At 58.2% G+C, this 25318-nt stretch overlaps 1 protein-coding gene across 4 annotated transcripts in view; it reads right to left on the minus strand.

The window, feature by feature from the left end:
- The window catches only part of TRPV4 (transient receptor potential cation channel subfamily V member 4), a 37372-nt gene extending 12505 nt beyond the window's left edge, over window positions 1-24867 (minus strand). Inside the window, exons 1-7 of one of the 4 annotated variants that reach the window (XM_027577422.2) lie at window positions 24796-24827; window positions 13967-14068; window positions 9723-10139; window positions 6805-6977; window positions 2578-2730; window positions 1726-1866; window positions 866-1164 (exon numbers count right to left, since the gene is read on the minus strand). In XM_027577422.2, coding sequence (XP_027433223.1) covers window positions 866-1164; window positions 1726-1866; window positions 2578-2730; window positions 6805-6977; window positions 9723-10108 — 1152 coding nt within the window. In that variant the 5' untranslated portion in view covers window positions 10109-10139; window positions 13967-14068; window positions 24796-24827. Of the gene's footprint in view, window positions 1-865; window positions 1165-1725; window positions 1867-2577; window positions 2731-6804; window positions 6978-9722; window positions 10140-10448; window positions 10562-13966; window positions 14069-16968; window positions 17080-24795 lie in introns of those variants that run through there. The other 3 variants (XM_027577426.2, XM_027577421.2, XM_027577427.2) reach the window with 3 other exon arrangements.
- Between the last annotated feature and the right edge of the window lie 451 nt (window positions 24868-25318).

Below are 25318 nucleotides of genomic sequence, written 5' to 3' on the forward strand. Positions count from 1 at the left end.
ACCCATCCCAGGGTCTTCGTTGAAGAGCTTTACGTGGATCACCCTATCTAGTTGTCACGTGGTACCACAAGGTGCTATTTTCATCCCCATTTTGCAGTCGAGGACACTGAGGCACAGAGGGGCGAGGGGAGATGCCTGCAGTCACACACTGGGAAGCGGCTGAGCCAGGCTTTGGACCCAGGTACTCCTGACTCCGGAGCACTGCAAGCTTGGTTCTCAATCAGGGCCATGGTGGCCCCCAGGGGATAATCTGGCAACGTCTGGAGACTTTTGGGGTTGTCACAGTGGCAGGGAGTGCCACTGGTCTCTCGGGGTTCGAGGTCAGGGATGCAGCAAGCATCCTACACTGTACCGGACAGACTGCACACCCCAGAACCAGCTAGCCTCCAATGTCGGCAGGGCCCGGGCTGAGAAATCCTCTCTAGGCCGTGTGCGGTGAGGCTAGAGACAGAGAGAACCTGCGCAGGGCTGCTCGGCAGGTTAGGGGCTAAGCTAGGACCCTGAGAGTGGATTATAGGGGAGTATACAGGAGCGGAGCCCTGGGACTTGGATTTCTATCAGTGGCTTGTCCTGGCTGGAGGGAGCAGGGCATGATCATCCAGTGGCATGGGATGAAGACAGAGCCTCTGGAATGAAGTTGAGTAGCCTGGCCGGACAATAGGGAGCCACAGAAGGTTCTTGGGGCAGGACAATGTGGTTGGCATGATAGGAGGTGGGTGTGCATATTAATAATAATGAATGCTAGCAGTCGCCCTTCCAGTGTGTGTGTGTGTGTGTGTGTGTGTGTGTGTGTGTGTGTGTGTGTGTGTGTAGGGGCAAGAGTCGGGGGGGCGGGCTGGCCGTGCCCCCCCCAGCCTGCACGCACCCCAATCTTGCCCGTCTTGGCCGCCATCATGAGGGGCGAGAGCCCGTCATTGTTGAGCACGGCCTCCAGGTTGCTGTCAGGGAAGAGGCGGGCACACTTGAGCAGCAGGAGGTCGTACATCTTGGTGACGAACTTGGTGTTCTCGCGGGTGTTGTCGGCAATGGCCACCAGCGCGTGCAGCACCGTGTTGCCGCGGGAGTCCTGCCGCCGCATGTCGGCCTTCTTGTGCGGGTTCTCCGTCAGGTAGTTGACGATGTGGGGCTGGTTGGTGCAGGCTGCCAGCGACAGGGGCAGCTCGCCTGCAGGCCGGGGGGAGGCAGGGGAAGGTCAGCGAAGGGGGGCGCCCGGGATGGGGAGGGGCTCTGCCCACGGATGCTCAGGGGACAGACCCGGGGACGCCAGACACAGTCCACACATTTCTGTGGGTGACATGCCGGAGGTGGGGTGTGGCCTTGCGATGTGGAGGCCGTGAGGGATTCTTTGAGGGACTCTGTCCCTGAGCTTCAAATAACGTGTGCCTTTAAGCAGGGGTGAAATTCAGCGGGGACATGCTGGTGATGGGAGGGTGGCTCTGCAATCAGACCCCTGGTCCCAGCTTCAGTGGGACTAAAGGTCGAGCATGACAAGGTGCCGGGTGCAGGTGCAGAGGCTGACCACCCATCACAGCCCCAGGGGCTCTCACAACCCCCACGGTACAGATGGGAAAGCTGAGGCTCCAGGAGGCCAGGTGATGCTCTACTCCTCAGAAGCAAGACCTCGGGGACCAACACCGACATACGAGCAGAGCTCTAGGTATCTGGGGAGGGGCCGGGGCTGTGGACACCACCACGTCCCCCGAGCCCCCACCATCCTCTGCTCACCGAAGTAGAAGTAGCCTCCCTCGTCCTTGGGCTGGAAGAAGCGCCCCCGGGCCTGGGCATGGACATCAGCGCCTTGGGCCACCAGGAGCTCCACGTAGTGTTTGCAGCGCCGCTCGATGGCGATGTGCAGGGCGGTCTGACCTGGGGAGGGGGTGAGGGACTGTCACAGGGGGGCGGGGCAGAGACTGGACCAGGCTTGAGGGCAGGGGCTGGGGGGGTGCAGAGTGTGGAAGTCAGGTGGGGGCTGCAGCCCCAGGCCTTGGCCGGCTCCTCCCAAGGGCAGCAACGGACCTCCAGAAGCCGCCCGGATGTGGGATCTCTGCTGCGCGAGGGCCTGACGTGCTGCCTCGTGCAGGCAGGATGCAGACTCAAGAGGAGATCCCACATGTCAGATCCCAAGTGTGGGAACCTGTCTGACTCACAGGGGGCTTTAATCCAGGAGGAGACAAAGGCATTGTGGCCCCACAGAATTTTGGACTCAAGTATAAAATTCACAGACTTTGAATCTTCCTATCTGGGAATCGGAAAGGTCAAGTCTGAGTCACAGAATCTCAGAATTTAGACCCGGGGAGGTGGGGCTGGTGATACGCTTGCCTCTTAGCACTGTTGGCCCATACGACTATTATCATAGAGCCTTGGAGTATCCGGCGCCACGGCATCTCAGGTCCCAAATGCCAAGTTCACGGATCATTAGAACCATTGGAAGGGGGAGTCATTCAACGATCAGTCCCTGGGCGTGCGCCGGTACCTGGGGCGTAGGTGGAAGCTCTTGGGGTGGCGTGGGGGTCAGACGAGCAAGCACAGCGCCCCACCGCCACCCTGCGTCACCCCTGCCCCAGCGTGGGGCCCCACCTCGGTAGTAGATGTCCCGGAAGGGCGAGTTGATGAACTCCCGCATGTTGCCCGTCCGCTCAGCAATGTCCAGGAGCACAGGGATAGTGTCATTGCGGCCATTGCTCAGATTCAGCAGGGCCTTGGGCAGGCAGGTCTTCCCTGTGGACGGCTCTGAGGGGGACAAACATACAGGATGAGGGGCGTTCAATCCATGGTATGGAACCACTGGGCAGCAGGGGACAGGGCCCTGGGGCCATGTCACACCTCTCCTCTGAGCCCATTCCCTACCTGCCCCCATGGTGCTGAGGGGGTCCAACAAACCCAGGGGGGCAGTTCTTCAAAATGTGGGGAAGCCACAGCCTACAGAGATTGGGATTGACCAAAGCATAATTTGGAGGGAATTTTTAAGAATCAAATAAATGGTGGGGAAGCCTGGGTTAAACAAAGCCAACCATATTTATTTATTTATTACAGGACTTGTCAGAGCCTTTAATATGCTAATGGTGACTGGGAAGCTCTAAAAGCCAGACCCAGCAGGCAGCGTTTGCCGTCTACTTGAACAGAGGATCTCCTTCCCATGAAGCATTTACGCCAGTAAAATTACCTTAGGAGGGGCGGGAGAGGGCTTTGGGGATCCCACAGATGCCGCAGTAATGACACCGAAGGCACGCCATGAGCCTTTTCATCTCGATGTCAAATCTCTCTAATGACGCCAGCCTCTGTGTGGCACAAACGGGTCCTTAACGCTGCCCACTGACGCTCGCTAAGGTCCCTGTGCAATTTTTTCCCTTATGTTAATTTTTATGGTGACACGACTTGATTTATATCTTAAAAGAACAAGTCAATGAGGGGCGGCAGGGTGGCTCAGTCGGTTGAGCGTCTGACTCTGGTTTGGGCTCAAGTCATGATCTCAGGGTCCTGAGGTTGAGCCCCGCACTCAGCAGGGAGTCTGCTTGAGACTCTCTCCCTCCCTCTGCCCCTACCCCTACCCCCTACCCCCTCTCTCAAATAATTAAATACATCTTAAAAAAAAAAAAAAAGTATGAGTCAATGGAAAGAGAACGTCCCTGTGTATCAGGCACAGGGCAAAATCACGCTGGGGGCTCAGGAACGGCAGAAGCAGGAATGGGAACAGGAACGGGAGAGGCAGGTGGGAGACACAGGTGTGAGTGGAGACGCCTGCTCTGGAGCCAGGCACCTTGGGGTTCGAATCCTGGCTTTACTCCCGATTCCTGTGTGACCCTTCCTCTGCCTCAGTTTCCTTTCTCGCTAAATTGAGGCCACAGAGGAAATCGAAGAGCTAATAGATGTTTGTTGATGAGCCCAGCGCCAGGCAGGTAAAAGCCCTCAGTAAATACTCTGTTGCGGTTATTATTCCACGAGAGGTGCTTTAGGAATTTCTCCTTAGATGCCAGGAGTCAGTGGGGAGAACAAGAAAGACTCACAGAGACCTGAATTCCAGTCCCGGTGCCCCCAGGACTGAGGTCTCTCGGACAAGCCTGGTCCCCGACGAGCTGGTTCCTGCTGTACCCCTGGCGCCCAGCCCAGAGTCACCCAGGAGCTGGACCTTGAATTGAAGGAAAAGCGGACTCCAGTTCCTCATCTGCGTAAGTGCAGGGTGGGGGTGCCCCCAATGCCGGCCAAGGGCCCTGGAGATTCTCTCCAGACACACCCACGCTCGGCTCTAGCCTCGAGGAGGTGTCAGTCCATTTCCTAATCCAGGCAGCTTGCAACTCTCCGTGCTCCCTCCCAAAGCCCACTCCCAGCCCGCATATGTCCCCTCCTCAGAGGATGGTGTCCCCCTCCAGCCAGAAACCTTTGTGTCACCCTTGTCCTTGGCCTCTCTTCTCCCCCACATCCCTCCCCCACCAGCATGTCCTATTCAATCCCTCCCCCACTCCCCATCTCCGCTGTCACCACCCTGGCCCAAGACACCTGCCTGGTTTCCACCAGTCTCTCTGGGTTTCCTTCAATCCACATAGCAGCTGGAGGGGTGACCGCAGAGTACGCTATTGCAGTGAGTCACAGGGCCTTTGCACATGCTGTCCCTTCACCCTCTCCCTGGTCCTTCCTCCTCTTCTTTTAACTGGTTAACTGCAACTCATTCCGATTCAGCGCAAGTGTCACCTCTTCCAGGAAGCTCTCCCAGATTTTCCTGACTAGATCAAATCCTCCAACACAGCCGCTTGTTGGCACACGTTACAGTTTATAACTGTTTTTATTTTCTGTGATTGCTTGATGAATGTTGATCTCACCCAGGAAACTGCGAGCAACTTGAGGACAGGGTTGTGTCTGCTTCATTCACTGTTGCTCACCCCATGCCCCGCACAGCACCTGATGAGCTGGTCACCACAGGTAATTCCAAACCACAGATAACCCAAAGTGGTTTGTGCGGGGTGTGGAACCAGACCTTGAATTTGGGCTTCCACACCCCCAGACCCAGGCTGTAGCGGGGTGGGAGGCTGCCAGCCTGGGTCCTGGGATGAAATGCCGAGAGCAGCATCTTCCCAGAACTGGGGAGGGACACGCAGTTCCAAGAGTCGGCCACCAGGTGGCGAAGTGGCTCTGCCCACGGGAACTGCTAGGGGGGAGGCGCCCTAAATGAATGCCAAATTGGAAGGGTGTCAAACTTTGAGGGGTGGCGGTCACAGACTCCCCTGAGAATCAGATGAGCTCTGAACCTCTGGCTAGAACAACACGCAGGGGTGGATCCAGGTTTTTCAGGGGCCTCAGATTTACACGATTTCGGGGTACAGTTTATGAAATCAAATATGCAATTATGAATTCCAAATTAGTTGCAGGGCCTTAGAAGGGGCCAGAGCAAGGGAGCAGCCCTACAGCTTACTTAGCCTTATGGGCCTCTTGGTTAATCCCCCAATAATATGCACAGTTCTCTGCAGTTTCAGGGACCCCCACCCCCGGTCCGCCGCCCCTGCTCAGGCACACAGATACACTCGACTGGCCTAGCCGAAAAGCCCCTGACTCAGTCGTAAACCCGGGAGAAGCTGGAGCCTTGGAAGCCCAGCCCGGAGCTGTACTGTCCCGTTGAAGACACAGGGGAGGGTTTCGCTCTACCCCACGCTTGTCCCCACCTGTGCCGACTGCACTTGAGGGTCAGGAGGGGCCATTTGGCCAAGGGCTTGAATGGGGGTCACCTCCAAATGAAATGGCTCCCGTAGTCACTGAGACCCTCCGAGGGCAGGGAGGAGCCCCGGGGTGCCACAATTCTGCCGCCAACAAGCCACACCATCCGGCTGCCCGCCGTGAAGGAATATTTTTGCTAAATCCAGGAATTCTCTTCTGACAGTCACGATACTGCACTGTATCGTGTTGGTGTTCAAAGGATCTGGTTGGTAAAGGTACACGTGAAAAATATACCACTGGCCAGGTCCCCCTGCTTTAGCACTGAATTTGGCTAAAATACCTGAAGTCTCAAAAACACCCCTCCCACCCCCGACCTCCCCGAAGCTTCGTCAGCCCCGAGCGGTAGACTGCCGCCGGCCTTCTCGAGACAGGCTCTCCTCTGTAACACGTGCCGCAGTTCTTAACATTTTGTGTTGATTTGTGGGGTCGTCTGGCCAGTTAATTATGGCTCCTAACCCTGGTGCCTGGCACATAGCAGGCGACTGACTCGGGTCAAGGGGCTCAGAGGCCAACTTTGCCAATTTGCAGGGAAGGCTTGGGGTGGTGGAGGAAGCTGCTGATGCTCCGAGGTGCAGGTTGGAGGCCAGACAAGGCTGGGGGGGTGAGCTCTCTGGGCTGGGAGAAGTCGGGGCGGTGGTGACTTGGGCTTCAGCCTAGGGAGGGGAGCCTGAGAGCTGGGTGCGGGTGGGGCAGAGCCTGGGAGCAGAAGCAGGAATACCCTGCCAGGACTATGCTTATTATTATTATTCCTTAGTTGACAGGTGGGAAAATTGGGTCTCAGGGAGGCCATACATCCCTTAAGTGGTAGAGGTGGGATTTGAACCCAGGTGAGTGGAGTCTGCTTAGCTACAACACTGACCTTTCCATAAATAAAGGCTGAAAGAATGAATGGATGAATGAATGAATGATGGTAGCAAAAGCCCAGAGGGGTTAAGTAATATGGCAAAGGACACTCAGGACCAGACTCCCTATCCAGTGCTCTCCATGGCCAACACAGCCCACCGACTCGGGGGAAGATGCTGAGAGGAAAGGGGGCCCCCAATGCCAGGCCTCCCTCACCCGCTGGCCGGCCTGCCCACCATCCCCACCTAAGCGGCTCACCCCGGAACTCCTCGTCAGTCAGCCGCTTCTTGTGGGTCAGCAGGAAGGGAAGCAGCCCATCCAGGTCGGTAGTAGAGCCTCGGGACACGATGTCAAAGAGGACAGGCCGGTTGAAGACCTTAAGGATGGGGGGCGGCTGGGGTGCGGGAGCTTTGGGACTCTGCGGCTGCTTCCTGGAAGTGGGGGAAGGCAGGGTGACGGGAGGGCTCATCCCCCTCCCCCGCAGCCATCTCTGGCCCGAGAGGCCCCGGGGTTGTGGCGGGGAGGTGGAGGGAGCTGGAGCCCGAAGGAGGGACCAGACGGAGAGGGGAGGGATGGCTGGAGAAACAAAGGAATGTTTTATCCCAGCGCACTCTACCTAGTACCTACTGTATGTTGGAGAGAAACACATAGACAAAGAGAAGCATACAAGCTTGCCTATCCATCCACCCACGCACCCATCCACCCACTCACCTATCCGTCGACCCACCTACCCACCCACCCACCCACCTACCCAGCCACCCATCCATCATCTACCCACCTACCCACCCACCCATCCATCTGTCCATCCACCCATCCATGCCCCCACCTACCCACCATCCACCCATCCATCATCCACCCACCCATCTACTATCCATCCATCCACCCATCCATCCATCCATCTGTCTGTCCATCCATCCATCCATCTGTCCGTCCATCCATCCACCCATCTATCTGTCCATCCATCTGTCCATCCATCCATCTATCCACCCACGCATCTACACACTCATCCATCCACCCATCCACCCATCTACCCACTTACCCGACCAGACATCCACCACCTGCCCATCCACCCGCTCCAACCACCCATACACTCTTCTATTTGTCAGTTACTGAGTACGTCCTAAGCCAGAGACTGAAAGAGACAAAGAGAGTGAGAAAAGAAAGGAGGAATGCTGGACTAAAAGATAAAGCAACTCATTCATTTATTCAGCCATTCACTCACTGATTTATTCATTCAACAAACATTTGAGACAAATGAGGCCCTGCACACAGGGGGCTCAGGGCCCCCCACACAGTGGGCACAGCACATGTTGGCTGACACTGAGGCTCTTATTTAGCGCCCACTGTACGTCTGGAGCCTGTATAGGGGGGCAGAAATGTTGACCTACAGAGGCAGATGGAGAAAGGACTCGACCCACAGAGGCTGGGACTGGGGAAGCTGAGAGACAAAGGAAGGAAGAAAATGGATACTCCCTTGGGCATTGGACCAACACCACTTGGGCACCTACTGTGTGCTAGGTTTTAAGAGACAAATGGCCAGGAGCAGCTAGAATCCTCTCTGTTACGTCCCCACCCACCCAGCGCTGGTGCATATGGAGCACAGGAAGAACCTGTTCAATGACCGGAGGGTAGAGCGGAGAAAGACAGAAACAAAGACAGGGAGGGAGCAGAGGAGAGCGGAGGGGGGCCCAGGGGGGAGAGTGACAGCGCTGGGTGGGAGGGAGGGGAGACTGAGTCAGGCGGGGGGGCAGGGGCAGAGAGAGCCGGGAGCAGGCCAGGGGACGTGGCCAGCTGCTCTCCTTCCCTCCTCGGCCCTGGGGCCCCACACTCCCCACTTGGGGCAGGGCCTCCAGCGGTGGGGTGCCAGAGGGAGAGGCGCCCTCCCGAGGACAAGGCGCAGACTGCGACAACCCCAATGAGAGCACCTGGGCAGCCCCCATTTTATCTGCTCCTGAATCATGAACTTGGAGCCAAAAAACGAAACGAAAAGAACACCCTCACCCCCCATACCTCCTTAGGTGGTGTTCGGGGTCTCTGAAGACCTCAGCCACTCATGGCCACAGCCCCGGTTCCTGCACAGCCCCTCCTGTGGGCTATTAGCCCTGTGTGGGGTAGGGGTGCGGTGAGGGCATGAAGGAGGGGTTCTGAGGGAGGGGAGAGGGAGCATGGAGCCCACCAGCTTCCAGCAGGACCTGGAAGGAATGGGGACACTGGGGCGCTTTGCTGTCCTCTGAGCAGATGGGGAGCACATTGTCCAGCAGTGTGTGGATGACCGCAAGGCCTCGTTCCCTGGGCATGCCCAGCCCTTCCAGCCTCGGGCCCTGGTACATGCACGTCCCTCCACTGGAACACCTTCCTCAGCCTGTGTGGCCGCTGCTTCTCATCCCTTAGTGTTGGGCTGAAATGCTGGCTCCTCCAAGAAGCCCTCCTGGACTACCTTTCCTGTATCAGCTCTTCTCTCTGCCTCAGCACCTCCCCCAACCCAAACTGTATGTTCACGTGCCTATTTACTTGCTTATTACCTGGCTCACCCACCAAAATGAAGGTGCCAGTGAAGGCTACTCAGGGTCTAAACTCAGTCGGAGCGGGATCTGGTGTGGCTCATCCCTAGAGCCACGGGGCCAACAGCACTGCCTGGGCACATGGTGGGTGCTTGAGAAACACACACTACGTGCATCAGTGACTCAGTGAATAAAGAAAGGAGACAGCTCCTGACCAAGCAAGGGCTTCATCCAAGGGCGTAAACGAGTCTGTGATCGTCAAGGGGGACAGGCAAGGATCAGGCAACAGCGGGCCGTCTCCCGACCTCAAGACTTTCCTCCAGATACACACAGAGGACTGAGAGGGGTCCTTAGGGGTTTTCGTGGGCGGATGGCTGGAGCGATCGAGGAGGACCGAAGGGTAGAGAGAGTGGTGAGTGAGTGGATGATGGACGGATGCATTGGACAAGTGGGTGAGCAGGTAGAAAGACGGGGAGCTGGATGAATGAATGGGTAGATGGATGGATGGACGGACGGTGGATGGATGGATGGACGGTGGACAGATGGACAGATGGGTGAACAGACCGGTATATGGAAAAGTGGACAGGTGCGTGAACAGACAGGCGAACGGATGGACAGATGGGTGGATGGATTCGACACAGAGGAGACCATTGGCAGACGGCCAGCAATACTCACTCGGTGACCTTCTTCCTCCACCGCTTGTTGTCACTGGGGTGCTGACGATAGGTGCCATAGTCAAAGAGCGAGTCCATGGGTGCCTTCTTGGGTCCAGGCACCACCGAGGACTCATACAGGGTGGACTCCAGGAGGTCGATGGGGTTGGGCACCCCCTTACGGAAGGCACCCTGGAACTTCATGCGCAGGTTTGGTCGCCCGTCACCCGGGCCGGCAGGGCGACCCGTGTCAGCCGGGAAGGGGGAAGGGGAACCATCCTCCCCCTCAAACAGGTTGGCCAGCGAAGAGAGGGGGAAGGCCTCGCCGCCAGGGGTGCCGCTCTCATCCCCGGGGCTCTCGGCCACCTCCCCGGGCCCTGTGTGGGGGCCTTCGTTGGGATCCGCCATGCCGGCCCGGGACCTGTCTGCACTGCTCGGCCTGCAAGGGAACGGGAGGGGCGTCGGGCGGAGGCTGGCCGGCGGTGGGGGGTCCAAGAAGCCCCCCTCCCACGTGGGCGAACAGCACTGCTGCCAGAGCTCCAAAGCCACCCTCGTAATGACAGGGGTGCGCAGTGACCACTCCCAGATGTGGTTGGTTGCAGGCCCCGGGCGAGGGCTGCGACAGGCGCCTCTTTTAGGGACCTGGAAACGCAAATGTGCCTCAGGTCCAACCACCCTGGGCATTAGCTGGAGGAGGAAGGGCCTCAGAGTCACCCCTGGGCCCCCAAACCTGGAGCCTGGGGCTTACTCCTGCCCGACCCAGCCAGCTTCCGAGCCCCACAGAGCAGGGTTCAAATCCGGGCTCCACACTCAGCAACCGCGTGGCATTGGGCAAGCTGATTTCATAGCCTTGGTTTTCTCACCTGTAACATGGGGGCGTCCAAACAGAGAGCATGCATCCCCGTGGTCAGCCCGGCGCCCGGGAAGCACTGACTAAAACATAACCGTTAAACGCAAGCTCCGGGCCCAGCAGGTGCTCAGAGAACACAGGCGCGAACGCACTGTGTGAGCCAGCGTTCCTCCAGCTCTCCTAGCGCCATCCTTATGACTCCCCTTTTGAGGAGGAGGAAACTGAGTTCCCAAAACTATAGCTGACTTGCCACAGTGCAAAACCTCAGCTCCCCAAGGCCAAGCGCTGCTGGTCCCTTCCCTCCCCTGTTGGTCCGGCTAACTCCTACCCACCTGTGTTCCCAGCTCAATTGTCCCTTCCTCCAGGAAGCCCTCCCTGACCATCTGTCCATGGGACTAGTTCGTTCCTGGGCCATGAGCACCAGGAGGCAGGGGATGCCTCTGTCCCGTTTACTCCCACGTCCCCAACACCTAGAAGGGTGCCACACAGACAGAGGTATGATTTGTTTCCGTTTCTCAGATGGAGAGACTGGAGCTTTACAAGGGGCAGCCACACAGCTTCTAGGGAGAAGAGCTGGACTTGCACCCAGGTCTCCCTAGCTCTGGGCCCAGCGGTTAACCGGGAGCAAGGACAGGGAGGAGCAAGGCCCCGCGGGCTGGCTGGCTGGCAGGCCAAGGCCCTCTGCGGCACACTGCTGGGCGGGCGGGGCTGGGCACTGAGGCCCAGTTTCCTGGAACTTTCGCCACCCCTCGCGGCCTGCAGGGAGATGTCTGAAAAGCTCTCTTTTCTAGGTCTTCCTCTCCTAAACCAACACATGAGCAACGGAGCAAATAAACACTGGTTCCTGCCTTGTTGGTTTTGTGACTGCCAAGAGAGAAGGCTGAGGCCAGAGAGGCGGGGGCACCGCCAGAGGCCTCTCCTGGGGGGTACAGCGGGGCTTACAGAGGATCAGCACTCCTGCTGGGGACTGGCCCTTCTCTGGGCCCCAGTGGGGAGGGAGAGCCTGGACTCCGGAGTTATTCAGGCCTGGGTTCTAGGCTCAGCTGCTAGTGACTGACATGCAGTGTGACCTTGGGAAAGTTACTTTAGCTCCCTGAGCCTCAGGTCCCTCCCCTTTAAAATGGGTGCAGGGGTGCCCGGGTGGCTCAGTTGGTGAAGCATCTCGCTCTTGGTTTCGGCTCAGGATATGATCTCAGGGTCATGAGATCAAGCCCCGTGTCAGGCTCTGTGCTCAGAAGGCAGTCTGTTTGTCCCTCTCCCTTTTCCCTCTGCCCCTCCCCTTGCTCTCTGTCTCTAAAAATGAATAAATAAAATCTTTAAACAAAATAAGATAAAATAAAATGGGTACAAAGGCAGCAGCTTTTCATAGCTTCGCAGGAAGAATTCAATGAGGTCAGGCATTTCCCGTGCCAACCCTGGGAATAAACTGGGGGCTGTCGATGATTCTAATCAAAGGAGGAAGGAAGGGTTAGGAGCACAGGTGCTGAAATCAGATATGTTTGGTTCCTATCTTGGCCCTGGACACCAGCAGCTGTGTGATCTTGGACAAATCACTTCCTGTCTCTGGGCCTCAGTTCCCCCCCCCCTCTAAAACCAGGGTGACCACACCTCCTCCTAGAGATCTTGGGAGATATCAGATGGCTTTGTTCCGCAAGAATGGGGAGCATGATGAGGCAGGGACAGGTATCCACTGGGGTGCAGGCGTCAAGGGGGAAGATAACACTTCCCAGGGCACAGCCCTGTCCACCTCATTGGGGACCCAGGGGTGAGGGCAGGGGAGGCATTGGGGGACATGCCTCTGCTGTCAACACCCTCCCAATTACCATACCCCTTTCCCCACTAGAGCACCCAGTGAGGAAAGCTCCGGCTTCGGAGAGCTCCCAACCCCCCACCACGCGTGTACCCCCTCTCCTAAGGAACCCCAACCCAGACGGCATCCACGGTTTCTGAGGGCTCCATGATAAGGGGTATAAAGTCAGCCAAACCCAGGTTCAAATCTCCTCTCAGCCACTCACTCCTTGCTCGTAGCCTTAGGCAAGGCATATGGGATCATTAGTAGCATTTAATTATGATGAAATAAAAATTACGACAACGCACAGGAGAGTCCCTACCACCAGGACTGGTCCAGCCCAAAACGTCAACTGCGTTGAGGTCGAGAAACCCTGCCCTGGAGGCTCTCATTCCCATGTTACAGATGAGGATCCTGAGGGTCAGAGAGGCTAAGTGACTTGCCCAAGGCCACATAGCAGGATAGCAACAGAGCCAGGATCCAAATCCCAGCAGCTGGCTGCCAAACTTGGGCTACCCTAACCCCTCGGTTGACTGGGCCCAGCCTGGCTGCCAGGCACCATGTCGACCGCTTACAGGGTCTTGTTCAAGCTGCACAAACACTGGAGCTAAGGATTATTACCACCAGCCCATGCTAATCTCTCTGAGCCTCAGTTTCCCTACCTGTCAAATGAGGGTTGTGGTGAGAGCGTCCGGCCCGTACGGCTGCCGTGACATGAGACAGATCACGGGTCTCTTGGGCACCTAAGGACGCACTTGATGAATGCCTCCATCGTCATCCTCCGTGTGCCCTCCTCACCCTCCTCCCCACGCACAGGCGCGGGCAGAACCGCAGCCTGCGGCCCCCGCCCCCGCCCCAGGCCACGAGAGCCTGGCCAGCCACGCTGGGCACCCACTCCCATTTTACAGCTAAGGGAACTGAGGCTCCCAGAGGCCACCCAGGGAGCGAATGGCCACGAAGACGGCCTCTGGATCTTCAGCCTGCGCTCCTTCCACACCGCCGCAGCACGTACACAACCAGGGAGCACATGCACGCGCGCGCGCGTGCACACACACACACACACACACACACACACGCACGCACGCACGCACTCACATGTGCGCGCGCACGCGGCCGGCTCTGTGCCCTGTGGCAATTCTTCCCCCAAACGCTACCCTGTCCTCTGTGGTCGGGGAAAGAGTTCCCTCCCCGTTCTAATTTGCCCTGTAGGCTGCTATTACACGTTCCAAACCCATGCCAGGCTTGGGACGGAAGGAGGGTGCGGGCAGGGAGAGGGGCTGAGAGTCCTCGTGGGCCGCCTCTGCGCGAGAATGTCATGTCTGCCCATCCGTGTCTTTCCCCGTGTGGAACCCCCAGGGGCTCGATCCTCCCGGGAAGGCCTTCGCAGCGGGCAGCACTGGCTGGCATCAGGGCACTCGGGGCCCAAGGGGGGACAGCCCCACACGCTGGGTGTCCCTGAAAGCCGTGGATTTCCCCCGGTGTTTTAAGCACTAAGCGCAGCTTCTGAACATAAAAACCAGATTGTAGTCCACAGCAGAGGGTGGCTGGACAGGATGAATGGAGGGGGATCTGAATCTCAGGGCCCAAGGAGCAAGATTAGAAACCACTCATCTATTCATTTACTCACCAAATGTTTACTGAGCACCTTCAGCGTGCCAGGTACAAGGGACTCCGAGAAAAGTCCCTGCCCGCCTGGGGTTGATCTTCCAGTGGGGAACAGAGTAAACGGCTGGACAAAGCAAGAAGCAGAGTAATGTCCAGGGGTGTTCAGAGCGGTATAGACCAGAGGGGCGCAGGAGTGACTGAGTTAAGGGGTGCAGAGGTCCCGAGCAGGGTGAGGAGACACTGTGCTGAGCCAGGGTCCCCAAACCTCCCTCTCTGCCCCAACAGAGGCTCTGGGCTTGCCAGGAATGCAGCCAAAAGCCATTCATTCTGCTCTGACTGACCTGGGGCCTCAGTCGGGACAGCCAAATGCACTCTCTCCCCTGGAGGGGCCCCTGGAGGGAACTGGTGGGGCATGGAAAGAGTGTGCATCTTGGTCAGACAGATCAGGGGGTCGGCTCCCCGACCCACCGCTCTTGAGCTGCGTGAGCTTGAGCAAGTGGCTTAGCCTCCCTGCGCCTTGCTTTCTTCCCCCGTCCGTGGGGATCTTAACTGGGTCGTTGTGCGAATTGTACAAGTCAAGTCAAGCCCCTGGCACAGAGTAAGCAGTCAACAAACAGGAAACTACAAGCCTAAGTGAACAGCAGGTCCCCCCCTCTCTGAGAATCTCGGGTCCAACACAGGGTGGAGGTCTCCTGCAACTTCTGCCCGCCCCCTCCCCATGCAGAGGGTGGAAGAAGGGGCCCATCCTCACCATCGCCCGTGGCTTCGCCTGATCTCATGGAAACCCTGGCACATAGCCGTCAAATCCCATCCTCCTGACTCCATGACCCAGGAAAGCTGCTTAAATCCGGTGGCAAGTCTGGGCGTGCAGAGCTGGGCTCTACCCCAGGGGGACAGATTTCAGGGAGCTAGTTCCTCCGTATTCCCTACCTCCTGGGATCGATTCACTCCAACAGGCATCTGTTGAGTGCCACCTGTTTGCAGGGCACCCAGGGAAGCATAAAAGAGTGGAACCTCACAAAATAGTCTGGGGTCGGGGGAGGGCACGTGGCTTTATGCCCCTCTAGATCTTTGCCAGGGCTTGTCCCCACTTCCTCCCCCTGGCTGGGTTCCCTTGCTCGGGTCCCCTCTTCACAGGCACCTCCTGTGACAAGCCTCCCTGACCTCCAGTCTCAACCGGCTCCCTTGGTCATTGTTAGAGCAACACGCACCTCCCTTTAGAGCACTGGCCGTGATTAAACTTGTACATTGACTTACAGTAGTCCTTTAGTCAGTCACCTTCTCTCTTCTCTGGAGTCTTAGTTCCACGAGGGAGGGACTACTGTGTGTCTGTTATCTCCCCAGCTCCCAGCCCCGCACTGGGGCAGAATGGGGCGTCTGTAAATATTCGTTTTCTTGAACTGTTAGGCAGGGGCCCTCTGAAGTCCCCGGGAGGGTGCAGGCATGGGCAAGCAGCGCTAATCCCGACAGGGACGGGGACCAGCTACCAGAAGGAGGGGGTCTGGACTGGGGCCGGACAGCTGGAATGGGGGCAGCAGGGTCCGGCGAGAAAATGCAGGGGGCGCTGGGGAACAGCGTGGGCTGAGGCGCTGGGACAGAGAAGGCAGAGGAAGAAAAGATGGGTGAGTGGGGGAGGGGGCATGCGTAGGTGGGTGGGAAGCAGGTAGACCTGGGGGGAGGTGTGGGGCTCCCAGAGGGACCCAGGGCACTTCTTCCTCCCTCCATCCTGGGGCTCCATGCCCAATCTGCGGGCTGCCCCTCCCCCCCCACTTCCTGCGGTCCCCTGGAATAAACAACACTGCAAGCACCTGTCATTCCAGGTCAGTCTTGGAGGGGCGGTGTGGGTGGGGAAGGGGTTAGAAAAACAGGGATGCCGCAGAGACAACACCAGCTCTGTCCAACGCCCTCCACCTTCCCAGTAAGGAAACTGAGGCTCAGAGAGGCCGAGTCACTCTGACAGCGTTGCCCAGCTCCTGGGGGAGGGAGGTGGGCAGGAGTCACACCTGTGTGGTCCCCAGAACCTGTGCCTTCAATGGACACTTTACAAGGACTGGGGACTCCAGAAGGGAGGGGTGGAGGCAGGGGGCAGAGGAAGGGGTGCTGGGTGGCTGGTGGGGACCACGGGTCCCCGAGGTAGATGGCCAGCTCACCAGCTGGGTGGCCCTGGGCAAGTCACCTGGCCTTCCTGTGCCTTGGTTTCCTCACCTGTACATGGTGGTGGTCAGAGCACCTACCCCATGGGGACTGCTGTGGGCTTAAATGAGATAAATGTAGGGCGCCTGAGTGGCTCGGTTGGGCATCTGCCTTCGGCTCAGGTCGTGATCCCGGGGTCCTGCGATCGAGCCCCACATGGGGCTCCTTGCTTAGCGGGGGGCCTGCGTTTCCCTCTCTCCCTCTGCTTGCTGCTCCCCCTGCTTGTGCTCTCTCTCTCTCTTTCTCTGTCAAATAAATAAATAAAATCTTTTTTAAAAAATGAGATAAATGTATAAAATACTGAGCCCAGGCCCGGGGGGAGAATGCACACTCCATAAAGATAGGCTGTTGTTAGCATCATGGGTATCACTGTATTATTATTATTATTATTATTAATTATTATCAGAGGGTAGATGAACAACCAGACGGAGGACCAAGGAAGGTATGCCTGCCCAGGAATGCGGAGTGAGTGGCCGGGCCCAGAGCCTGAGATCCACAGTCACCTCGGAGCAGTCCCTGCTGGGTGCAGCGGGCTGGGAGCTCAGCCCCTTGGCCAGGGGAAGCCCGCGGCCTGGCAGGCCGCTCGAGGCCCCCTGGCCCCCGGCAGGCGGAGGAGCAGGGAGCATCACGCATGCCAGGCACCTTCCCCAGCCAGCCTATGTTTACCTAGCAGGTCTCAGCCCAGCCCGCTTCCTGTTTGCTGCACAGTGGCCGCCTGTCCGGGACAAACAGAGCCCCAGTGTCCTGTCTGGTCCCCCTACCCCCCCCCCCCAGGAGAGTGCCCCTCTCGAGCTCACACCACCCAGGCGGGGCAAGGCCGGGGTGACTCACCAGGCCCCACGGGGGGCTGGTGCGGCCACTGCAGTCACTCGCTGGGTCATCCTGCAGGTCCTTGGCTGGAAGGCTACCGACCATGACCATGCGCACAAATACCCCGTGAGCCTTCCCGGGCGGCCATTCACTTCCAAGGGTCCTGAGCCCTGGGCGGGAGCCACCAGGAGGTGGTGTGGCTCAGTGCTTTTAAGAGCATGTGCCGTGCATCACAAAACGCCACACACTGTGGGATTCCATTTACAAGAAATGTCCAGAATAGGCAAATGCACAGAGACAGAGAACTGATCAGTGGCTGCCAGAGGCTGGGAGGGAGCACGGGGCTGGCGACTGCTACTGGTCCGCGGTTCCTTTTTGGGGTGATGAAAATGCACTGGAACCAGACAGTGGGAATGTCTGTCCAACTCCGAATACACTAAAAAAAAACCCACCGAATTGCACACTTTGAAAGGGTGAGTTGTGTGGTATGTGAACTACATCTCAATACCCCTTCCTGGCTTGGTGACCTTGGGCAAGTGGCTTCCCTGCCCTGAGCCTCAGTTTCCCTGGCACAACATGGGAATGTCCTGAGGATTAAACAGGTGTAAAGGGTCCAACACAGGGCTTGAACCAGAGCAGAGGCCCTCCCTGTCTCAGGAGGCTCTGCCTCCTTCCATGTCCTCACCCCCTCCCATCAGAGCACAGTCGCAGGCCGATGCTCCAGCCCAGGAGGAGGGAGCCCTCGAAACCTCAGGACCCGCTTCTCTCTGGCCCAGCCCCTCTCCTGGAGGACAGTCAAGCCCCAGAGACTCCCAGAGAGGATTTTCTAGCCTCAGGAACAGCTTGACCAATGTTCTGTTCCCCACCTGCCACTCTCAGGCTGGGTGGCCTTGAGCAAGTCACTTCACTCTAGGCCTCAGTTTCCTCATCTATAAAATGGGGGGAATATTTACCTCCACTCATATTTGTTTTTAGAATAACAAGTAATTCTAGAATTATTTGTTGTGCCATACATTCAAGCTTTAAATTAAAAAATAAAACGACAGCTCGGGCCCCAGAGGGGCTGGTATGAGGATTGCATGAGATTATTCAAGAGTTCGGGACGGTTCCTGGCACCTAGTAAGTGCTCAACAAGTGGTAGCTGCTTTTGGGGGGATTGTTAACATGCCCTCTGTTTACAGCTGGAGAGATGAAGCCCAGCGAGAGCACGGCGGACTGGGCGCTGGGACCCAGACCTCCTGGCTCCAAGGCCAGGACCGGTGACCATGCTCGGAGACCTTACCTCCCAAAGAGTTTTCTCACCCCGCATGTCCCTCTCTCGCCATCTCCGGGAGGCCACCAGGACGGGCAGAGCCGAATTTCCCGGCTGGGAGGCTGAGGCCCAGAGGGAACAGGACCCCCATCCACCCGCGCGGGCATCCCTCCACCTCATTCTCACGTGCAACAAGCCCGAGGTTAACCAAGTCAGAGGAGCGAGCAGATGCGCAGGGAGTGAGTGGGTCCATCAGGAGCCCAGGAAGGAAGCCTGAAGCAGCAGAAAAGGCAGTTTGAGATCCTCTCTCTGCCCCAGCCCACCTCTCCACCAGCCTATGCCAACAGCAGCCCGTTACAGTCTCCGGTTAAGTGCTTCACATTGTGGCTGAGGCTAGTGCCTGAAATCCCACCATTAGCAGGGCCTGCCCTCGCTGGAACATTCCACACATCACCTTCTCTCTGTCCTAACCCAAGGAATGACTCCAGAAGTCAGATATTATTGTCTCCATTCTCAGGTGGGTAAGCTAAGTCCTGGGGGAACGGAGGCGGGCGGCTATCCGCCCAACACCTTCCCTGCACTGAGCACCTTTGCATTCGCCCCTCATCTGAGATAGGCATTATCATTGTCCTCATGCCACGCGGGCACCAACTGAGGCTCAGAGAGACAAGAGACCCAGCCAAGGTCACAATGCCACAAGAAGGGAATGTGGCTAGGGTTCCAACCATCTGCTTTGAAACCCATGTCAGTTCACCCCTTCGGGGTCTCCAAAGTCCTCTCTCTAGGGCCACCCCCTTCTAAACGCCACACGCCTGGGAGCTCAGCAGGCAGGTGGTGCAGTGGGGAGGAGCCAGGGCGCTGCGGACAGACAGACGTGGAGTTTGAATCTTGGCTCTGCTGCCTAGGAGCTGTGGGCTCCCCGACAGGTCACTTCACCTGAGTCTCCGTTTCCTCGTTTCTAAAAGGGAGCTAAGCGCAGCACCCACCGCTGGGTTGTTTGGTCATTGTGGGTGTCAGAGCCTCATTAAAGTGCGGCCCCACGGACTGTGTGGGGCATGATGGGAACTCTTCTGCTCCAGTCACCACTGAGTGCCCAGGGCCTAGAACACGGCCTGGCACTTAGTAGCTGCTCAAGATACACTCGCTGAATGAATGAATGAACTCCTGGATGCAAATGAACTTTTGTCCCACCAACTAGCTCGTTAGCTAACTTCCTTCCTCTCTCCCAACCTCTTTTTTTTTTTTTTAAAGATTTTATTTATTTATTTGACAGAGAGAGACACCGCGAGAGAGGGAACACAAGCCGAGAGGGAACACAAGCCGGGGGAGTGGGAGGGGGAGGGAGAAGGAGGCTCCCCGCTGAACAGGGAGCCCGATGTGGGCCTGGATCCCAGGACCCTGGGATCACGACTTGAGCCGAAGGCAGACGCTTAACGACTGAGCCACCCAGGCAGCCCTTTCTCTCGCCCAACCTTTAACAGGTCATTTATTATGCAACTACTGTGTGCTGGGCTCTCTGACCTGTGAGACCCACGCCCCCATGAGGGCGACAGCGAGCATGAACCCATTTTGCAGAAGAGGAAATTGAGGGGTGCCTGGGTGGCTCAGTCGTTAAACGTCTGCCTCTGGCTCAGGTCATGATCCCCAGGGTCCTGGGATCGAGCCCCGCATCGGGCTCCCTGCTCGGCGGGAAGCCTGCTTCTCCCTCTCCCATGCCCCCTGCTTGTGTTCCCTCTCTCGCTATCTCTCTCTCTCTGTCAAATAAATAAATAAAATCTTAAAAAAAAAATTAAAAAAAAAAAAAAAGAAGAGGAAATTGAGGCTCAAGGAGACCAGGGCACTTGCCCAGGCCCGCTTGGTCTCCGAGCCGGAGTCTGGATTTGAGTAGGTGCTTTCCTCTGATGCCCCTGCCTTGTTGATCTGTCTGTCTGTTCAATCCTTCCTTCCTTCCTTCCTTCCTTCCTTCTTTCTTTCCTTCCTTCCTTCCTTCTTTCCTTCCTTCCTTCCTTCCTTCCTTCCTTCCTTCCTTCCTTCCTTCCTTCACTCTATCTCCCGGTAATCCCAAGCCCTTTTGCAACGGGAGACAGAAGGGTCCGATGGGTCCCCAGCCTGAGGTCAACTGGCCCGTTGCCCACTGGGGTCTCCCCTGAGCCTGTGGGGCCCACTCGGGGCATGTGGTGGAAGTCCGGCCTCCCCCCCTCCATACACAAACATGAGGAGCTGTCCCAGAAGGTGGTCAGCCCTCCCGGCCAGTGGGTGGAACCCAGGCCACTCCACCCTCAGGGAAAAACAGGCGCCCAGGAGACTGAGGAGCCCTTTGTGCAGGGGGGAGGCAGGGCGGGCGGCAGGCAGGGCAGGCAGGGCAGGCAGCCGTTACTCACCACCCCAAGAAAAATAAGAGTATTCCCATTTGGTCAATGGCTTGCCTGTCTGTCCCCCGTGCGCCCTCCCCCTTCTGCGGCCTTTCCCATCCTCTGATCTCATCTGGAGCAGACCCAGGAGCATTTATGGAGGGCTTCCTATGGCCCTCCCTTGCCAGTGAAGAAACTTGTCAGAGAGGTGCGGTGACCTACTTGGGGGTCACACAGCCAGCGGTGGCCCCAGGGCTCGGGACAGAAAGGGGAAGCCAATGATCAGCAAGGGGCTCAGCCGCAGGAAGGAAGTCGGAGTCATAGTGAAAGTAGGGCGCTGGCCTCTCTTCCTCATTCCTGTTCAGCCAGGGTGCCTGTTCATGGGACCCAAGGGAAACCTAGGCAGGGGGAGTCCAGGCTGGGGCAAGAATAGTGGCCAGAATTCCCCAAACCCCCCTCCAGCAGACAGAGCTCTGACCTCCTGCAAAGCCCACGTGGCAGGCCCAGAAACAGAGAGGTTAAGCTACCTCCTGAGGTCACATGGCAGCAGGCAGTGAGCTGGACTGTGGACCAAGCTGGGTCAGACTCCAAGAGGGGCAAGTCCAAGGTGGAAGCTCTTCAGGGACCCACCCAAGGGGACCAGAGTCACTCAGATCCGGCTGGCAGATCCAACTCTGCCAGGAGCCCTGAGTAAGTTATTTCTCCCTCGGAGACTCGGTTTCCCCAGCTGTAAAATGAGATCCAGCCTTCCTGCCTCTGCCCACCTCCAGTGGGGGCGAGGCCATGACATCATCGAGGTGAGCATCAGGTGACAGACACTGGCTATCCACTAAACAATCAGCAAAGTGTGAAACGTTGACGGTTCCTGGCATTCGGTCAATTTTCCGTAAATATCTCACGGCTGAAAAGGCATCATCCTTTTTCCAAATGCAAGTCTAGCCTTGCCCCTGCTACCTTCCGCCCGCCTGCCTGGCACAGAGGGGCTCTCAGGGGCCGCCACAGGGATGAGCTGGAGGAAAGCACGTCCAGGAACACGCCAGGGGAACAGGATGAGCAAGAGGACCTGTGCCTCGGACTGTCTTGGCAAAGCAGGGACTGGGAGCGCCACTTGACAGACCAGGAAACTGAGGCTCAGAGAGGCCAGGTGCCTTGTCGGAGCTTCCCTAGGGAGGAAGCAGCGGACCTAGGATTTAAGGTGGGGCCTGCCTGAGCAACCCAGGTTCTTCTCTCTCTACACTGCAGTCAGTCTCTTCCCTGTGACTCTGGGTCAGGACAAATGGGGACAGGCCACCTTGGAAGTGAATGGCATGGATTTTGGAATCAGGCAAATGGAATTCAGAGCCCAGTTCTGCCTCTCCCCAACTAAAAGGCCCTGGGGTAAGAGACTTCACTACCCAGACCCCTGTTCCTCCCTCTCAAAAATGGGGACGATAACAGTTTTGTATCCAAATGTACTAAGAGTGTTTGGCTCAGGGCCGGGCGCATGGGAAGTACTCGATAAATGCTCACTACCATCATAAGGACTACGAATGCAGCCCAGGCTTGGCTAAAGCCAGGCAGAACCTTGCACCCAGTGCTCAGAGCGGCAGTTGTGGGGCCCAGGGCCATAAGTATCTCGAGAGATTTGAATTAATCTTTAACAGGTGAATTCCGCTCCAAATGGGTGATGTGGAGCATTCCAGAGGGCCCACTGGTGTGCAATGTTCCTTTGGCTCCCCAGATCTGGTGTGTGACAAGAAGTGAAGCCAGGGATTTGGGGAGGGGCCTGGAGTGTCTTTCCCAGAGTCAAATGGGGGAAACTGAGGCAGACAGCAAGTCAGGGGCCTGTGAGTGGTTGAGATGCCCACTCATGCAAACTCCCCCTCCCACCAAGGGACAGATGAAGGAGCTCAAAGGACTCGGGCCCTCTCAAAACGACGTGTTCAGTCACTCCACTGTGCAGCAGAGATTTACGGCGCACCTGCCCTGTGCCAGGCACCGTGAGGCCAATTCTCAAGCGGGCCTCTCCCTCCCACCTCTCCTGTTAGCTGCCCCGCTCCAGTCCCCATCCCGGGCCTCACATCTCCTGCCTGGATGACTTCCCCAGCCTGGGGACCGGCCTCCCTGCCAGGCCCCCACTCTGCAGCCAGAGGGACCCTTCCAGACCACACATCCGGCATGTCCCTCCCAGACTGGACTTGAGGGCTTCTGGGTCTGACCTAGCCCCTGCCTGCCTGATCCCTTGCCCTTCCTGTCCACGCCACACATTCCAGACCAACGGAAGCATGTCTTGGCTCCACAAAGACTAGTTTTACCTACCTGGCAACAGGTAGTTGTCAGGTCTTTGCTAATGCCCTTCCCTTTACCTGAATGCCCTTTCCCCTACGTCCGCCTTTAACTCTTCAACGTGTGGCTCAAGCTCCCCCCCACCCACAACCTTGATCAAGCCCTCCCTGATCCCTTCCTGGACTACTGTCCCACCCCACAGCATTCTCTCCTGGCTCCCATCCATTCGACAGCATACATATGCCAAGCATCTACCATACCTGCTCACCTTGCCGGGGGCCCACAGGTCAGGTGTGGGTGCTGCCTGCCTGGAGGCCACAGCCCGCAATCCCAGGGTCGGGGAGGCGGCTGTCGGGGGCAGAGCCCTCAGGCTAGAGCCTGGCTGGGGTCCGAGGCTGGCACAGGGGGCTTTCGGGGAGGATTTGCTGGACGCAGGAGGAAGTGGCTGAGGCCCCGCTCCCACCAGGTAAGGCAGCAGGGGCGCCCGTGATGCCTCCCCAGTAGTAAGGCTCTGGATTGCTCCCGGGGACCCCAGGCACCTTCTCAGAAGCTCTCACCATCACCCCCTTGCCATCAGGCGCCCATTCCCTACATCTGGGAACACTCCATGCCAAAGGACCCCACCTCCGTCTTACACACCTGACCCTGACTGGCCCAGGGAGCGCCATCGGCCATTCATTTTGGGAGCCCCTCCCCCTCCGATTTACCAACAAAGGTGGGAAAGAAGGGTCCCCGCTGTTAGTCAAACAGAATGAACTAGAGAAATGAGGGAATGACCAATGACCTTTTTTCACCTCTTCCATTAAGAAGGCCCTTGGGGCACAACCACCAACACAGGCTGGTGCTAACGGAGCTGGGCCATCTGTCCTCACCACAGCCCTGGGGGGGCCCTCAGTCCACCCCCATTTCAGGGACTAACCCAAAGTCACTCAGCAGTGGGGACAGGCAGAACGGGGGCCACACAGGCCCCACTTCTAACCCTGCAGATGACCCGGACCTGACCCTTCTACTTGACCTCTCTAAAGGGACCACCTCTTCACTTTCCTCACTGGTGGTCATGGAGTCACCCCCTGTCCTTGCCCCCCAGATAAAGTGGCAAAGCTAAAATCCTCCAGTGGTTCTTAGCGTCCCCAGGACAAGCTCACACAGGACATCGCACGTCCCCAGCCCCAGCAGAGGCCCAGTTTGGAGGCTGAGCCAGAGCACCCATAGGCACACCCCCGCCCCTGTAACTTCCTGGGCACCCCCTGGGCACCAGGCAGGGAGGATTCTGGAGCCTGGTAGCCCTGGGTTTAAATTTCACTTGGTTACATCCCCGGCCTGAGCAGCTTTCTCATCTGCAAAATGGGGAGGTCACAGGGAGGGCCAGGCTGGGGCTGGGCCAGGCGGGGGTGGTAGGTAGCTCCGAGGGCATGTCTGTGGTTGGTATCTCCAGGCAAGTGGGGAGTGTGGGAGGTCTCTCTCTGGAGACAGAGCTGGAGGTTAAAGATTGTCCTGCCTCTTGGAGGAAGAGCCATCTCTGGGCCTAAAGAAAGCTAACTAAGAAGTGGCCTTTGGAAGTTCCAGACTTAAGAATTCCCTCCTGCTTGCTTCCTGCGTGGTGGAAGGTAAACCTCAGGACCCCCTCCCATCGCAGCCCCCCAAAATGGGGATACCCCCAAGGTGGGCTGCAGGGGCTCCCAGCTTTTGGTTCCTGGGCTTGGATCTCGGGGACCCCGGGACCTCCGTCCGGCAGACCCACGACCCCCAAGGCCCACGACGGCGTCCATTTCACAGGTGATAAAACTGAAGCCCAGAGTCGGGGGTGGCCAGCCCAAGGGCACCCAGCGGAGTGGCGGGAGCTGGCGGGACCCCGCGTCTCCCTCCCGCGCCCCGGGCCGGGACTTCCGGAGCGTCCGAGACGTCCCCAGGGGCGCGAGGGGACCCCGGCTGGGCCGGCCCTCCCGGGATCCCTGCCCCGAGGGCCCAGGGCCCACTCACCTCCTGGACGGCGCGGCGCTTCCTGAATCCCGGCCGCCCGGCGCCCGCCCGCCAGGCGCGACTCTCCTCCCCCGGCTCAGGTTCCAGCGCCGCGCGCCGCCCCCGGCGGCCCCCGCCCTGCCGCCCGCCGCCTCTGCAGGGGCGGGCTCGGCCCCCCTCCCGGGCAGCGGGGCGTCGCGATCGGGGCCGGAGGGCCAGGCGCTTCCCGGGGTGAGATCCCTCCCGAGCTCCTGATCCCGCCACCCTGGGGCTGCCGCTCCTCTGGTAACGGGCGACTGGCCGTCCCCCGGCGCACTGGCTCATTCATTCATTCAGCGGACAGTTCACTGGGACGCGGCCGCCGGGGGGGGGGGGGGGGGGGGGGGGGGGGGCTGCCCACAGGTGGCTCCGAGTCCCCCAGGGGAGGCACAGGAATGACACCGGAGTAGATCCAGAGCCTGCTGTCTGGGGCTAAATAAACGTGAGCTCCCTTTCTTCACCTCTTCCCCAAAGCTTAGCACACAGCCCAGGACCTACTAGGTGA

The sequence above is a fragment of the Zalophus californianus genome, chromosome 14 (assembly GCF_009762305.2).
Source record: "Zalophus californianus isolate mZalCal1 chromosome 14, mZalCal1.pri.v2, whole genome shotgun sequence".
Lineage (NCBI taxonomy): Eukaryota > Metazoa > Chordata > Mammalia > Carnivora > Otariidae > Zalophus > Zalophus californianus.